Genomic DNA, 17,157 nt, shown 5'->3' on the forward strand with positions numbered 1-17,157 from the left:
TGTCTTTGGTTTGTTTGTAGTTTGTTTGCCTCTCGAAAAAAGAATATTGCTATGAATGTGCTAAAATATTTTATAAAGCTTTTAATGTGGTTTGACTAGTTCGTGTTTCTTGTTTGTTTGTCTCTCTGAAAGAATAATCTCACTCCAAATCTGCTAAAATATAAAGCAACAACACACAGCAGCGTGTTCATGGAGGCAGCCATGTTTGTTCCGAGATGTGGTAGCTCGAACGGGAGATTGTCGGACGTGATGTCACTCAACTCGGAATTTCCGAGTTCCGAGAAAAAAACGAACGCACCATTAGATAACCGCCTCGACAAACATTCACATACACGTCTGAATCCTTGCGGAAGCGTGTCGTCGTGTTCTCCCTTTCACGCTCGTCACAGTATGGATTCCTTAGATCTATCTGATTTGATTTTGTGTTAAACGGAGTTTTTCGTTTCAATTCAAAATTCATGTAGGCCTAGCGCTTGTCACGTTGAGAGGTGCATAGAAAAAACAATTGTGTGTAATTTATCATGGGTAGGGTAACGGGCGGAATGTTAACGGGCCCAGGCGGGTGCGGATATAACTTTGAAATAATCACGGGTGCACGGGCGGGCGTGGTGCTGTACTGTGCGGGTGCAGGTCTCCAGAAGTGGACCCGTGCAAGACTCTGACACCAGGACAACTGTTCCATCTAGCCTGCCTGGACCTTAGAATCCAACTCATGGAAGTCAAGGTAAAGCCTCACGTCTGTCTGGAAACATAAGCAAGAGAAATGCGTGCTTGTAAGCAGACACTGCTCCTCTGTGCTGTTTTAGCTCAGTGCAAGACCTCCACAGCTCCTCTGCTGCCCACAACATCAAAAGGATAAATCGCACATTGCAGTGACAATACCAGGAACGGGCATACCTCTCACGGGCAAGCATTCTCACTCTGTTTCCGTTTCCGTCTTGTAAACAATGAGCTATGTTTGGATCCTATATTCTGAATTTGATTGACATGGTTTCCTCACATTTGATTTCATTATTTCTACAGATGTGGCTCAGATTTAAAGTGATGACAGTGATTGACACCATAATGATGGCAGAAAAAAACGTGACAGCTAAGCAATGAAATTACACTTGCTTAGTTCCTAAATATATATTTTAGTGGCATAAACACCTTAACGTTCCAGATTAACAAGTAAAGAGCAAATTTCCAAAGCTCATTCAGTCCATTTTTTGTGGTTTCTGAGATGAAATCTAATGTCGATGACCTACAATCAGGCTTCCTCAACATATGTTGGGAACAGACACTGACTCAGTCCTCATAAAATCCAAAAAAGAACTTTCGTTAAATTTCCAAAACTCATCAAAGCCCCTTTCAGACATGTACTGCCACATTGAACTTTTCTAGTCATTACTCAGAAGGACTGTATGTGTGAAAGCAAATGTCCAAAAAACCAACAGGTTATTTAACAGACTTTATCTCACTAGCAAAGTCTGGGGCTTCGTCCCATTTGCCCACCAAGAACACACTTACACACTCCTACACTTGGTGGGCACATTCGCACGCGTAGCCAAAGTATCCATGGGTGGCCTGTCCCTCAAATAAGCCAAGTGCAGTGTGTTTAATGTGCACGTTATCCACACTTTGGCAAATACTGCATGGAAGTGGTCTTTGGCTAAGTAAATAGACCAGAATGCACTGCAACAGTGACAACTAATGTTTGCATCAAACACAAGGAAGTCTGTCGGCATAGAGCACAACGAAGTTTCAATTTAAATGTGCAAAGTTGTATAATGAATGTTTACATATCTAAGCTACAGTGAAGGGCAATCCCACACACAAATGATAACATAGTCGTAGCGCATTTCATGTTCACCTCCTCAGATATCAAGTGTATCCCATTGTTTTCAAGAAATGGCCGAGCACTTGAGCTCTTTACAAACACTTGCTCACTTTGCATCTTACATCAACATACATCACCAAAGTGTGTAATATCTCAGCATGCTTGCACATAAATGGGGTATATGGGGCAAAGCCTGGATCATTATCAGTTGACCCCCATGTGTGAATGGAGGAGAATATTTTCCTTAGAATTTACCATGAGTGAGTAGGGATGTTTATGACAATTATATCATGCAACTGCATGAAAATTCTGTAAGGGTCGACCCATAAATCATTCAACAGACTCAAAGAATGGCGAGAGGCGTTGTGTATGATCAGATTACAAACCCGCTAAGGTGCAAGTGAACAGCAAACACCTTTGGTGCGCTGAAAATAACACACTGTAAATTCCGCAGTGTACTTTTTGTAAATTCCGCAGTGTACTGCTCCTCATCTGAACCATATTTCTAGTAGGTGTGAATGCGTCTGATATGGAAAATCTCTGGTTGTATGTCACATGTGTGAAAGGGTAACTCCAGAATATTCCACACCTTATTCTCCGGACGATGTCCAGGGTTCATGTGTGAAAACAGCTCAATTTTCTTGAAAACATATCCAATGGACTAAGTCAGTTTTAGAAGATTTTGATGCGGTAATGCTAGAATTTTTCAGTCGAAATAGCAGATTTATATTTTTATGAAATGGTTAAACTGAAGTTAATGTGATTTCACTGGCAGAACTGAAAAAAATACAGTTCAGTAGCAACTTGAAGTAGTCATGACAAATTAGCAAAGAGCCACAGCTATGAAAACAAATACAATTCAATTTAATTCTCAAATTACCCCAAAAACTGAAATAATGCCATAATTAGGATCTGAAAATAGGGGTGATAATGGCAACATCTGCAGTAAATAAAAGAGTTGTTTTGCGAACTGATTTGGCCTCCGACAATACGCTGATAGTCCGGCCCTCTGTGAAGTGGATTTTTAGCTTTTTACTGTCTGTCGTATCAAGGAAATTGGGATTTACTTTTACTATACTTGCCGAGTCTCACTTTTGCTCTTACTTGCCACTCCACACTATCTTCTTAAGATTTAGGCAAAATACCACAATCATACTGCTTCCTGTTCCTTCCGTAAAAGTTGTGTTATGCTTTTAGGCAATACTGTAAACCACCATTTAATACTGTGGATTTGGTCAAGCCTTATATCATGGAGTGTAGAGAGCTATACAGCACCATTACCTCACTGTATCTGATTTTCACTGAATACATCTCTGCGTTATTTTCTTAAAGGTGGACACTACTGTGTGTTTGTGGGTTATAAATAAATAAATAATATATATTCTCATCCGGAGAATAATATAATATAATATAATATTCGGTATTGGCCCAAAACTAATAGGGTAGGGGTTAAAGTTGTCATTGGTGGGATTAGGGTTTTGCATTTGGAAATGAATGGATGGTCCCTACAAAGATTTGAATACAGGTCTCTCTCTCTATGTGTTTGTGTGTGTGTGTGTGTGTGTGTGTGTGGGTGGGTTTGCATAGATCACATTTGGAGACCAAAATGTCCCCAAAGTGCGGTAAAACCTGAAACTTCCTTACTTTTGGGGACACTTCTTCAGGTCGCCATTAGGATAATAATCAATTTTATAAAAATCTGTGAATGCCATTAAAAAAGTAAAAGTGCCAAAAGTCTTGTATTTGGGTTGGTTACTTATGGTTAAGGTTAGGGCTGAGTAGGGTTTAAGGGTGTCGTGATTGGGATTAAGGTTTTTCCCATAGAAATGAATGGATGGCCCCCATTTAGATAAGTAGACCAACTTGTGTGTGTGTGTGTGTGTGTGTGAGTGTGTGTGTGTGTGTATGAGTGTGTGTCTGTCTGTGTGTGTGTGTGTGTGTGCTCATCTTGAGCACTTTGGAACTGTGGAATAGGAAGACACTCTTCTCCAAACCAGAATAGCCTCATTGCTTTAGCTATTTTGCCATAATTTAATTTCCGCCAAGTCTGTGCAGTTTCGCCCCTTTTTAGAGGAGTATAAGCATCCAGGCTGGAACATGAAACTAATTTACAAATAAATACAGGGCTTCTTAGACACCCTTCGTGCCCCACTTAATACACGGATTTTATACTGACCATACTTTCCATGGAGAGGAGGAGTATATCTGATATGTCTCGTTGTCTCCAACTAAAAAAACGTGCTTCCAAAACATATACGCAGGGGACATTCGAAACCTTGCATCACTGCTTCCATGATACCCCCACCTCGTTTTTTTGTGACCATTTTGTAATAAGCATTGATAATTAGAAAAAATGTATGAATGTTTGACCTGAGCTAATTAGAAAGTTTTGAGACTTGGCAGCTGTAATCACCAATGGAATAATGAATAATAAAATGGCTCATTACCGCACTAAGGGAATAGTTTCAATCTCAATAAATGGCCATGGTCCCAGACAGACAAATAAAACCAGGACATTGCCACCGTCTCATTTAGCTGCTGACAGGAGCAGAATAAAAGAAACATTTTACACTATATGGAGTATATTATTAAAATCTCTCTCGCTTTTTTCTCCATCATTTTCTCTTCTGCTTTCCTCGCAGATTTTCACCATTCTGTCCATCTCTGTTCTATACCCACTATGTATAGAGGAGTCCGTCTGGCCTTTTCTTTACGCCTAGTCTTGCCCTGCAGCCCTCCTGTCATTCTGCCTCAGCATGTAGCTTAAGCGGTAGATTTCTAACCTCAAGGTTGTTGGTTTAAACCCCAGTGGGGTTTGTGCTCTCATCCTCGTAAACAAGGTACTTCACCTGGATGGTTCAGGTTATTATGGGAAGTATAAATAAATAAAATCAATGATCTGAATCTTATTCCAATAAAATAAGAGCTTATGTTATTACTATCTTTTCTGTGTGCGATACTCACAACCCTTGTAGATGTCTGTGGGTATCTGGACAGCTGTGTAGGAATAGTTGACCCGGTTGTTGAACTTATCATCATCCTCAAACTCCAACTTTAAGGAGTATGGGTTGTCCAGAAGGTTCTCACTCTCTCCATCCTCGATATGGATCTGAAACAAAGCGATTTAGGTACTGGTTATATAAAATCAACACACACTATTGCAGCTGGGTAGCATTTTGACTGGTATACTCTTGACCTGTCAATGAGAAGAGCCCCTTAAATTAATTAATGTATTTGAAGTATATTTCCTAAAGTGACATTGTCACCTTCTGTACTTATTTACATAAATATTTAAGATTTTAATGAGAGCATTTTACTAATCAGTGACTATTTCATTTTGCAATAAATCAATGGCAAAAATTAATGAACAATAATTTTAAAATTAATTTGTTAAATCTTGTTTGTTTCCATACATTTTTTCATCTGCCTATTCATAACCAATAATCTCATATTCACAGCACAGAGGTGAACGGTAACCCATTCTGGGAGAACTGGGGAAAAGGGTGGGATCTGATATATTTTGCTGGTCTCTCACACATCCCTGCACTGATTTACACAGCCACACACCGAGGGTAATTTACAGCCACTGAATCTGAACATCTTGTTATCGGATGCTAAGACAAAAATCGACCATGAAAGACAGAAAGATGAATGTAATGTGGAGGAAAACCAAAGGAGAGAGCTTACTAACAGAGTTACAAGGGATGGCAGAGGAGGGAGAGCAGAGGGAGAACGGGAGGGATGCAGCGGCGATACACTAGGGAGGTTAATGCAATTTGCTGGTGACATTGTCTCTCGTCAAGAGGCACCTTTGACTCTGAGCTTCTGAGGCACCATGAAAAGCTCGCTGAGTGAGAAGGACCTCCATACCGCTTCTCACTTCACGCTCACCGCTGTTAACCGCTGCCTTCAAACTTACGGGGGTCACATGCACTTTATTTCACTTCATCTTATTTATTTTCATTCCTTAGCTCCAACAGCTTATTATTGCCAATGTCGCCCCCAGATGCTCCTCCCCGCATCGCTCCGTATCGGCTCCATCTCGGTGGCTACGGGGTGTTCGGCCGCCTCCGCAGAGAACTTGGCTTAATTCAATTGGGTTCATGGGCCCAATTCAAATTTCAAACGTTTGGGCAAATTTCTTATCTCCAAGAAAACAGTGGCCTGAAACAATACTGGAGCCCCACTCCCCAATGGGCATAATCAGCAACAGCAGTGACAGGCCCCCCGTTACTGGGAAAAAAAAACACACACTGGCATGTATATTCACAGGCACCCCTGCCATTACGCTTTAAAACTAACTGGCAGGGTCTGCACTGAAGCCCCTGAGTCCTAGAAGTAATTAGAAAAACAACATCGTACCAAAAGAAGAAAAACAAAAAACTAAATTCACCATGTGTATGGAAGTAAATTAATGACAAAAGTCGTTGATGAAAAAAAAAACACGTTGAATTACACTTATCGAATAAAAACGCATTGCATTAATGACGCTTTGAATTTTTGGGGACTGTAATTTAATATATGTATACATTTAAACATTGAACATTTCAACTGAAAACATTTAAATTGTAATTTCATTGCTTAAATATTCAGTACAAAAATATTCGGCTTCCAAAATTCAGTTCCAAAACATACGTATTTTAAAGTGCATGTTTATAATTCAACCACATTAATTCAGTTCATTTAATTTCGCCTCAAAATAAATTTCAAAAGAACAAATTCAGTTGAAAATATTCCATGTGTTTTATTCGCATCTTTATTATTCAAGCAGTAACATTCAGTGCTCTTATTTCTGCTTTACAATATTCAGTCCCGTTATTTTCGCTGTTTCAAATACGCTGCCACAATTTCAATGGTTTAAAATACGGTCCGAAATTCAAGCCTCTACATCCGGGACTGGAAGGATGATAGAGTTCTCTTCGGGAACCGCGGTCCAAATGGAGCAAGCTATCAATACAAGTACTGAGTGACTTGGCAGCAGATTTTCGTTGATTGTGTTATTTATGAATTATCAGCAAACTTATCTTGCTAATGTAAGATCGTCTACTATCCCATCCCAACTACCTAGCTGGCCAGCTTGCAAGCTAGCGGACCTTGTAGTTGCCCTCAGGCATCTTACGTTAGCAAGATAAGTGGTGATAATTCATGCAGCTAGCGAATTACTTACATAAAAACCTATTAGTTGGGGGCGCAATAAGTTATCGTATTGACCAGTAAACGACAAGAAACATAAATAACACAATCAACGAAAATCTGCTGCCTAGTCAATCAGTACTTGTACTGATAGCTTGCTCCATTTTGACCGCGGTTCCCGAAGAGAACTCTATCGGCAATCTATGGCACATCCTGCTAGTCCCGGATGTAGAGGGTTGAATTTCGGACCGTATTTTAAACCACTGAAATTGTGGCAGCGTATTTGAAACAACGTAATTTACTTCCATACATGTGCCTCTTCTGCTAAAAAGTGCTGCCCAGTCGCAAGTATCTGCTTAGCTTTGCTTCTGTTTTCTTCCTCTTCATAAAACCAGCAGGTATTAAATTGGAGACAAAACCCTGAAAATCAATTACAGGCAAAAAAAGATGGCTGTCTCAGAACAAATTAAAGTGTGGTGCAGACTAGTACTCTCTTAATAACGAACAACAAACAATACTTAATTAAAGCGTGGGTTTCCACAGTCATCTCCCAGGAAACAGACCCCAGATCTGGAATAAGATCCAGGCAAGACTTCTCCGTGGGACAGGACAAGGTGAAAGGGTGGTCCTATTTAGAGAGCTGGGGGCACTGATGGCTAAGAGGCCTGAAAATTTGTTTATTTACAATAACTAAGAGAAGGTAAGCATCCATATAATTAATTTTACAACCTATTCCTATTTGTTTTATTCATCTTCACATAAGATTTTTAATGAGCTGTTGCACAATTAGTTTTTATGAACTAAAAATGCTGTGAGCTGTCCGCACCTGACCCCACTGTTACCACTCCATATCCAAAGGAAACTGGCCATCTTTCCATACTTTTCAACTGATTGCTGTCCCCAGGAACATTGTTACCTGCTTGCACCCCTTGTGCCAGACGGGAATCCCTGCCCTGAGTGCTAGAGTAGGGCCTCACTGAAGGAGCCTGTCGCACCTCTGTTCCATGCCAGCGCTGCTCAAATGCGCGTACACACACACACACACACACACACACACACAGTCGTGTAATCATATCTTTTTGGGGATCACTCATTCATTTCTATGGGAAAAATGCTAATGCTAACTATGACAACCTTAACCCCTACCCAGCCCTAACCATAATCATAAGTGACCAAACAAAATACAAGAGTTTTTGCATTTTTAGGATTTTCATTGCAGTCATGGATTTTTATAAAATAGATTTTTCCCATATGGGGACCAGGAAAGTGGTCCCCATAAGGCAAAAGAAAGGTATTCACTACGTTGTGGGGACATTTGCTCCCCACATGGTAAGGTATACCTGGACCATACACACACACACAGAGGTTTGTAATTACAGTATATCTTTGTGGAGACTCTCCCTTCATTTATATATGGAAAACTCTAATCATAACAAGACGACCTTAACCCCTACCCAGCCCTAACCTTAACCATAAGTAACAAACAAAATATGAGACTTTTGGCATTTTGACTTTTGTCATTGCATTCAATTATATCTTTGTGGGGACCTGAAAATCGGTTCCCACAATGTCATAATAACAGGTTTTTACCACATTGTGGGGGCATTTGGTCCCCACAATGTAATGTAAACCTAATCCATACACACACACACATACACGAGGTGACACCATGACCAGTGTCGCACTGCACGCTGTCCACAGCAGGCTACAGAAGCACAAAGTCTGATATAACACTGCACTAGGCAGGTTAACCGATGTCACAGCGCACTGCCTATGTCACGGATTCATGGACCTGCAATGAGCTGTTTTAAGAAAAGTAACATAAATATAAGTCTAAAACTGCAACAATCCATTTCATTGCAGAATGATTTCAGTACTCAGCATGGCCCCTATCCCAGGCCTCTCCTCTAACTCAACTGCATTCAAACTATGTTGCACAGATATTATTATTATTTGGAAAAATCTTGCTCATCTTATTTTAAACCCTGATAAGCATCTTTCTCCTTTTTTTTGCAGTTTACTGGGACTTTTGGATTTGAAATTTGTGGAAAAACACTACCAAAGAACCTACAGATAGGGAGCAGGTGGGAAATAAGAAAAGTTAACATTCTTTTCAGTTTAGAAACATGCACATGGTTGAAATTCAAACAGAGACTGTGGCTACAACCACAAGACACATCATTCAGTCTGCTCAATTAAGCACACAAAGAAACTAAGAAATGAACCCACTTACTCAAAACAGCCAGACACTCCAAAGTAAATTATGTTCATATTGATTGTCAACATCTCCCCAAACAAACACACATAATTTCCTCACGTCCACATTTTGCATACAAAGGTTTTTGCACCAGTGGACTCAGTAATGCCTGTGGGTGGAGATTTTTGCCAGACGCTGCTGTCATTTGTGCGAGATCCAAAAGGTGTTAAATGTCAAACCAGGATGAAGGGCATTCAGAATTTAATCTTTCTCCATTAATGTGACATTTTGGATTCAATCTTGATAAGCTATCAACAGAAGAGAAACCCCACCGTTTCTAGGGCTGGTAATTTAAAAATAAATAGAATCTAGATCTAAACAGTTTCTTTGGCAAAGTGTATTGATTCATTTCACTCCTCAGGAGATGTGCTAAAACACACACACACACACGCAACGCGCACACAGAAGATATTGTAATAATAGTATTAAAAAATGCTTACAGCCACATCTAATTTTAGAAAATGTACTCCACATAGTATCAACAACTATGTACATTACACATTAACACGTTCATTTTACACCTCCTCGTTCCATCAATTTCTGTTTTTCTTGTACACAAAATTCACAGTAATTGTATCACTTAAGCAAAATTACCCTTATAATCATTAAACTGTAGTGCAGAAACACAGAAAGACTGTATATGATATCCACCACTTCTTTCTTATAATTATTGAGGCAATTTCTATGCAAAACAAATTACTTTCCAATTATATTCAGGGTCTGAATGCTGTGACCAGTACTACATCCTTAGTAGAAGAATCACGGTTCCATACACATGCACTCTCTCTAACAAACAATGAGTTATTTGGAGATGAACTGACAAGAATCAGAATTGTCTGAGGCCAAATATTTTAGGAAAATTGTATTCAGTCTTTAGTCCAAGTGCCGAGCATCGATTTATTGCCTGGTTTTAATTGTCTATTAAAACGCAATTACAAGCTGTTGCTGGGAAGCACAAGAAAGCAAGTAGATTTCGCTAACACCCCTCCAGAATGTCAATGTGACGACAGGACGGGAAGGAGTATCAGAGGTGGGGAGTGAGGAACGGCAGGAGCTGGAACGTTAGACGTTCCTGCAGACATCACAGAGGCAGGCGGGGATGCATGGAATCTCACAGAGATGTGCAGGGGAAAGCCAGCAGTCCCATAGGGCATGGAGAAAACCAGCAGGGCCCACACCATTAGCCTTGACATCCGCCCCCCCACACCGATAACAGACCATGACCTTGCTTTAGATCCTTAAAAGTTAATTATGGGTATTTAGAGAAGCTTGTCCCCCAACCTCACCCCTTCCCCGAAACATCCATACTCTCCCCGTATTTCACAGATAGATGCACAAGATGCATAAGTACAGAAACACTGCATTTTCACTGCAGAAACTGCAGAAACATGAAGGCAAATGCAGGACCCCTTCACACACACAAACACACACACAATGGAGCACACGCATGCCCCAGCTGGCCACGGTGAATTTGGTTAAGGACTTTATCTGCCTTCCCAATGTGTTACATGTGAACATCCAGGCAAATGGAGATTAATGACTTTGCTGTTCTCATTCTCCTCCTAGCAGTGCTTAAGCCTTGTCTCAAATCATCTGAGGTTTTTTTTTTTCCGTGCAGAGAAGTTATTCAAAAGACACTGAATTGAACAGATCATTCTTCAGTTTTTCTGAATTTGATACATGTGTCGTTTAATGAATTTTGGTTTTGTTTCCTAGCTTTGTAGCTAGATGGTTATTTTTAAGGTGCAGTGTGCCATGTTAAATCATCTAAAACAAATGAGCCCTTAGTGATAATAGTTTTATTTCTCCCTGCTAATTTCAGTTTGCCAGCAGCTCAAGCAACACAACCATAGAACAGGCATTTTATATCCAAAGAAAAAATTTTACAGTGTGTGATTGGGGTCCTTTATTTCACTGACACATTGATCAAGAAAATGGCCTTTATGGAAACACATATACAGCTAGGTATAATCAGAGAACCAGCAGAAACGTTACTGCAGGTTAATGTAAATGCACCAAACACTAGAAAAAACATTTCCAGCAAAAGTTCTACAACGTTACATAAATTCACCAGCACAGGTGATAATCCAACGAAAGCAATAAAGGTCCCACAAAGGTGATATACAGTAGTTGTAGTCCTACAGCCAGCCACACATGAATCTTAAGCCATATTCACAGCTCTTCTGTTGCTGCCCTCAGCCTCATTGCCATACCATGCCAGTGCTGTGGATATGCATTATTTTGATGCATCCTAACAGTCTAGCTAAAGGCTCCTCAACGAGCACAAGCTTAGACTTACACTCCTTCTGTGTGGACACCATCCTGACCCATCCTTCAGTGACCAACAACCAACACACCTCCAGAGCAAAGAAAAGGCTCAGCCCCACACTCACTTTGCATTTCGGCTACTGAGAACTAACTTCCTAACTTCCCCTTTCTCAGCTGTAGCATGAGCCATTACAAGCACTATACATTATGACTTGCAATGCAACACAGTTGTTTATTTAGCCTAACCAAAGCTTTGGACCGAATGTCATTCGCATTAAAGATGCTAATTCACTTGAACACCACGTAAGAAATTATGAAAATGTCTCTCACGGTTCCAAAAAAAAAAAAAAAAGAAAAAGAAACAGCTGTACATTAAAAAAAAAAAAAAACATGAATTGAACTGTTGTTGTAATTATCAATCCCATATTAGATTGAATATTTTTCAAGGTCCCTAGAATGGCTGCAATTTGGAGTCAACAATTTATTTCCTTGCTGTTTTTTCTGACTGTCATTTAAGCGTGACTTTTTTTTTGTCAAAGCCCAATCATAATTAACCAAAGCAGTATCTAATTAGGTGCTAAATAAATCCACACAGGAAAGACTGATTGGTTAATTTTCTTCAGCCATTTACCACCTGTTTTGCCCGATTCATTACCCAATTTGTTAATTTTATCTCCCCAGTTCTCAAGGTTTAATTAAAGTTTGCGAGGACCAAAAATGACACTTTGAAGACTCTTTCAATTTCACTGTTATCTTTCTACCATTTTCTACTCTTTCATTTGCGCTGTAAAATCCCCTTGCCACTTGGGTTTGCAAACATGCCGGCCTCTGCATTTCTACTGTTTTCATATGAAGCGAAAACTCACTGTGAGGGACAGATACTTCTGAAACATGACTTTCATGCATTGAAAAGCCACACAGAGAGCACCTCATTTCTAAAGGTTTTATTTGAGGGAAACAGCAGTGTGTGTGTGTGTGTGTGTGTGTGTGTGTGTGTGTGTATATATATATGTGTACACACACAGATATGCAGTATATGGGTAATTCCAAAACTGTAATTTTCTTTAATCACATTAGGAAATGAATCATCAGAATTTTTATTGATTCGTCCAGCTCCGTCATCAAAGGTACATTGTTTTAAGAAATGTTTTATTTGATATGTGCTGTGCTGTTACCAGTGCTCAGGGACCAGAGAAAGTACATTTTAAAACTTTACATTTTACATCCTTTCCAATTGCGTAATATAAGTCACATTCAATTAATTGCAGAGATCACTTATATTAGTTGAAGCAACTATTAAAACCTAAACTTTCCTATCCTAGGGAACTCACAAAAATTCAAGAATTTCCCTCTGGAACCATGTGTATAGAACATATGTATATATGCATATAAAATTGTGTATGTCTGTACTGAAATATCTGTGAACTGTGCATTTGTAAACATATGTATATATTTTAGTTTAAATGCAGGTGAATGTAAGTGTTTAGCCTCACAACTGAGGCAGGTTAAAACCATGGAAATTAACCGTTTTCTTGTGAGGTTCAAATCAGCAGCCAGTCAGAAGGGAGGTTTTGCAATGGCCGTGGCCAGGAATATGCTATGTGGTCACACTGAAGGTACACACTCTTCTGCAAAAGGGGCTCAGTTTCTGCTGGCACTCTCTCTTGGACCACAAGAGGATAACTATACATGTCATGCACTTGATGGAACATTCCCATTTTCACCCTTCTGCCTAGAAAGGACTGTCTGTTTGTATCCTCCATAATCCCCCTCCCACAAGCAAATCTCAGTCCCACCATCTCGATCCCACATCTAAGTGCCTAACAGCAATTTTCCAATTTTTATTAAACCTCCATAAGATCCACTGAGAATAGGTGTTTCTGATTATATTTCCAAACTTTAATTACTTCCAAAATATTTTTTCTCATCAAGTTTTGATTTGGCTAAAATACAATGCTTTAATAGATATACAATCCTGATGTGAAAACTGTGCATTTAAAAATGTTACATATACATAAAAAAAGTATTGCCTATGTATCTAGTTAAATTTAGGTGGCAATTATCTACACAACTGTTCACTGACAAAGCAGTGCTAAGCATCAAATAATCAAAAAATTACAGGCAATTTATACTCATTAATGCTGTATTTTACAGGGTGCAAACAAAGAAAAAGTGAAAACATAACTACTGGAGTTAAACACTAAAATACCTCTCATGAAAGATCTATAAATATCTTTAAAATAATGTTCCTAATTCAATCATTCAATCAGTGGTCCTAATCCAACCATTGTATGTTTTTATAATGACAATAAAGGTATCTTATGTCTTATCAATGGCTTGATAAGATTCCTTGGTGGATTAATCAAGGACTCAGCTGGAATTAAAAAGCGCCAACATAATGAGGTCCCGGGTCTTCATCTGACCACCCACACATGCCACAAATCGGTAAATCTGTCCTGCCCAGCATCTTGGCTGTTCTAAGGTGAGGCAGCTACAGTGATCTATCAAGGTGGCTCAGGAAGGTGGCATAAAATAGACAATTCAAAGTATCTACAGCTAGACTACATGAAGTCAAAGTAAGCCTGGCGGCCATGACCCCGATCGCCCACTGAGCGCCTTAATAACGGAGCATGCCATTGTCATCCCTGCTCTGCAACTCGCGCACTTTCACAGCCGGAGATCCCCCACAGCATTCACAAGGACCACATCAAAGGACTGAATAATCCACATGATCTCAGAGCAGGGTGTGTAAGGCAGGGGGAGAGAAAGAGAGAGAGAGAGGAAGACAGAAAGAGGAAGAGAGTGAGAAAGAAGGAAGGATAGACTGAAGTAACTTAAGAATTTGGGACAGCAAATGTCATCCTTTCTTTAAAGGAGATAAATTGACTCATTTATTTATTTCTTTTTCTTTTTTTCCCTTAATCACAAGAAATGACTGGTAGCTATATTTTTTAGTTTAAACCAGGGATGTCAAACTGCAGTCCTGGGGGGCCGGAGCCCTGTGTAGTTTAGTTCTTTCCCTGTTTCACCACACGATTCAGCTCAAGAGCTGTGTGTTAATTAGCACAAGTAGTTGAATCAGGTGTGTTAAATGAGGGGAAACCCAAAAATGTGCAGGGCTCTGGTCGTCCAGGACTGTAGTTTGACACCCATGGTTTAAACAAACATGGATTGGACAGAGGCCTTCAGTCTTGTGGTGCTTTTCCACTGCCATCAAAAAGAATTTTTTGGTGATCAGTGTGGACACACCACAACAAAATGTGTCTGCTGCATTTAACCCATATGTGACATCATGACATAGCAGGGGGCAGCTAATTCAGCACCCAGGGAGAAGTGCTTGGGGTGGTACTTTACACAGGGTACTTTGCTGGTTGGGGAACCAGCAATCTTTCAATTACGAGTGCGCTTCCCTAACCATTAGGCCACCACTGCCCACAAAGAACTGACCCATACTATGAATTGGCAGTTTTCCATTGTAAATTGTCCAAAGAGTGCTGAAAGCATGACCAAACCAAGCTGCCTGTGTCACCACTACCTGATTGGTTGAAATACACAGAGATAATGGTTTTCTGCAAACAGATTATCTGAATGAAAGAGGGTATATATATGTATATATAATATATATATAATTTATTAGTAGTAATATCACATCGCAATGTATTGATGAATTTCTGATGATTTGGATAACTGAAAATTTCCAGCCTCCTACTTAAATTACTAAAGAACAACTTAACAGAATTGATTCATAATGCAAATGTAGCACAAGCAAATTCTAATTCAACTAGCGTTTAATGCTTGCATAACACTGAGATTCTCACAGATGTGCTAGAAAATTAGAAAATTAGCACATTGTAAATCATGATGTACACAGTGTGAACAGTAAATAAGTGTCTCTTCTGTTTTACATCACTGCCGCTCTCCAAACACAGCAACGCCTTCAGCAAGCCGACTCTTCCGCAGTGGAAAACCGAAGTGAACTGGAACGGCACTGTAACTGGCCTCTCTTCACAGTATGGCTTGGTACGGTTCGGTTCCTATATACCAGTGGAAAAGTGCCATTGTTTTAATCATAATCTAATACTGGGCTGCTGACCTCCATTATGCTCATGGTTCATTTAGGTCCAGCCCCTCTCCCATCTCTGGCTGCCCAGGGAACACCCCCCTGCTCACAGCACCTGTGGTCTGTGTTCCCCCTCTCGCGATGTGGTCCAGACAATAGCTCCCACTGTAACCAATACATCAGTAAGCTGGGATCTCAGCACAGCCACTGTGTGGGTGATTGATGTTTGTTCCCGGTTTTGGAGTCAGAAAACAGAAGGAGGCTGTGCTGGTTGGTTAGTGATCAAGATGCAGGCTGTCCCAGGCTGGCCTCCATTTCACCCCGAGGTTCACGAGGACCTGACACCAGTCCTGAACTTCTTTAATCTCCTTCTGAGAGCCAGGAGCCAAAGAAAAAAATGATTAATTTCAGCTGGGGAGAGGTACTCTCCCCAGCCAAGGTACTTCGGTGATAAAAGGGACAAGGAAGTGGGGGCCTTAAGCATCGGTTTATGTTCTTACATATTTAGCAACATACAGATGAGAAATCATGGAGTTAATGGCCTTGCTTAAGGCCCCAAAGTTGAAATCAATCTGCCGATTATGGGATCTGAACCAGCGACCTTCTGATTATACATTTGCATGGAAAAGATTGTCAAAGGGTAAGACTATGAGGAAGGATTACCCAAAGAACTGAATGCGTGGCAAATGGCCGTACTGCATCAGACTGTGGACGAGTGGCCGATCCAATGTGATGGGAGCATAAAGCAACAGTACAAAGGGGAGGTGACAGAGGTGCACGCTCAGCCACCCATGCTGCCAATAAGTCACTATTAATTATTCCAATGCATCCCAACGACATTGCTGCTGTTGCTTATTACTGCTAGGCTTGCAGAAACTCTCCTCCCCACAAACGGTCCTTTACGTTAACAAATACGGCCAGCCCAGGCATCGCAAAGAGGGAAAGGCAGGCCAGGATAGAGGAACAGAGTATCCCCATGGCTCAGATTAGGGGCACAGGGAACTGTGAATGAAGGGTGCTGGGAGAGAGGGAGAGGGAGTGAGAGAGTTGATTGACCGCTGAGGATTTCAGCCTGCATTCCCACTGTTTGTGTGATTGTAATGAGTGGCTGTCTGTCAGTCAGTTCCACTCCGGCGGACCGTACGTGTAGACGGGCCTCCAGTACCATTCCTTTATCAGGATTTAGCTGAGCAGAAGGCCAGAAAACTGAGAACTTTGTTGATGCTAAGCTAGTCATGTGTCGTTCACCTGTCCGGCGCCGTCTCTCTTAGGAGAGGAGAGCATAAGCAGTGGGTGCTGGACACCACACTCTATTTACACTGAAGCCCGTGTCTTGGTGCCAGACGAACTCTAACACATCCTTCCATCTGCCTGACATGCAGTTAGGAGCCCAGCTAATGCCGTCAGACAGGGGAAAGTTCTACTCCAAGCTCATCCAATAAAAGACTCTTAGAAGGATGTCTCCTGATGCCCTGACACCAGAGTCAACTCCACTGCAAAAAGCACATTTCTTTGTTACTGGCACATTAAAAATCAGTGAAACAGATTTAATAGACTGCAAGAATTAATATCCATTTTAAAAAACTCAATTAAAACTCCAGTTTTTCTTGTCAAATCAAG

At 40.5% G+C, this 17,157-nt stretch overlaps 1 protein-coding gene across 3 annotated transcripts in view; it reads right to left on the reverse strand.

Annotated features, from left to right (window-relative positions):
• The window catches only part of cacna2d2a (calcium channel, voltage-dependent, alpha 2/delta subunit 2a), a 261,328-nt gene that overhangs the window by 69,185 nt on the left and 174,986 nt on the right, over positions 1-17,157 (reverse strand). For all 3 annotated transcript variants that reach the window (XM_023821052.2, XM_023821053.2, XM_023821051.2), the window contains one exon: positions 4,784-4,928. In XM_023821052.2, the coding sequence (XP_023676820.1) occupies positions 4,784-4,928 (145 nt within the window). The remainder of the gene's footprint in view (positions 1-4,783; positions 4,929-17,157) is intronic.

Source organism: Paramormyrops kingsleyae, chromosome 6 (assembly GCF_048594095.1).
Source record: "Paramormyrops kingsleyae isolate MSU_618 chromosome 6, PKINGS_0.4, whole genome shotgun sequence".
In the NCBI taxonomy this organism is placed as follows: Eukaryota; Metazoa; Chordata; class Actinopteri; order Osteoglossiformes; family Mormyridae; genus Paramormyrops; species Paramormyrops kingsleyae.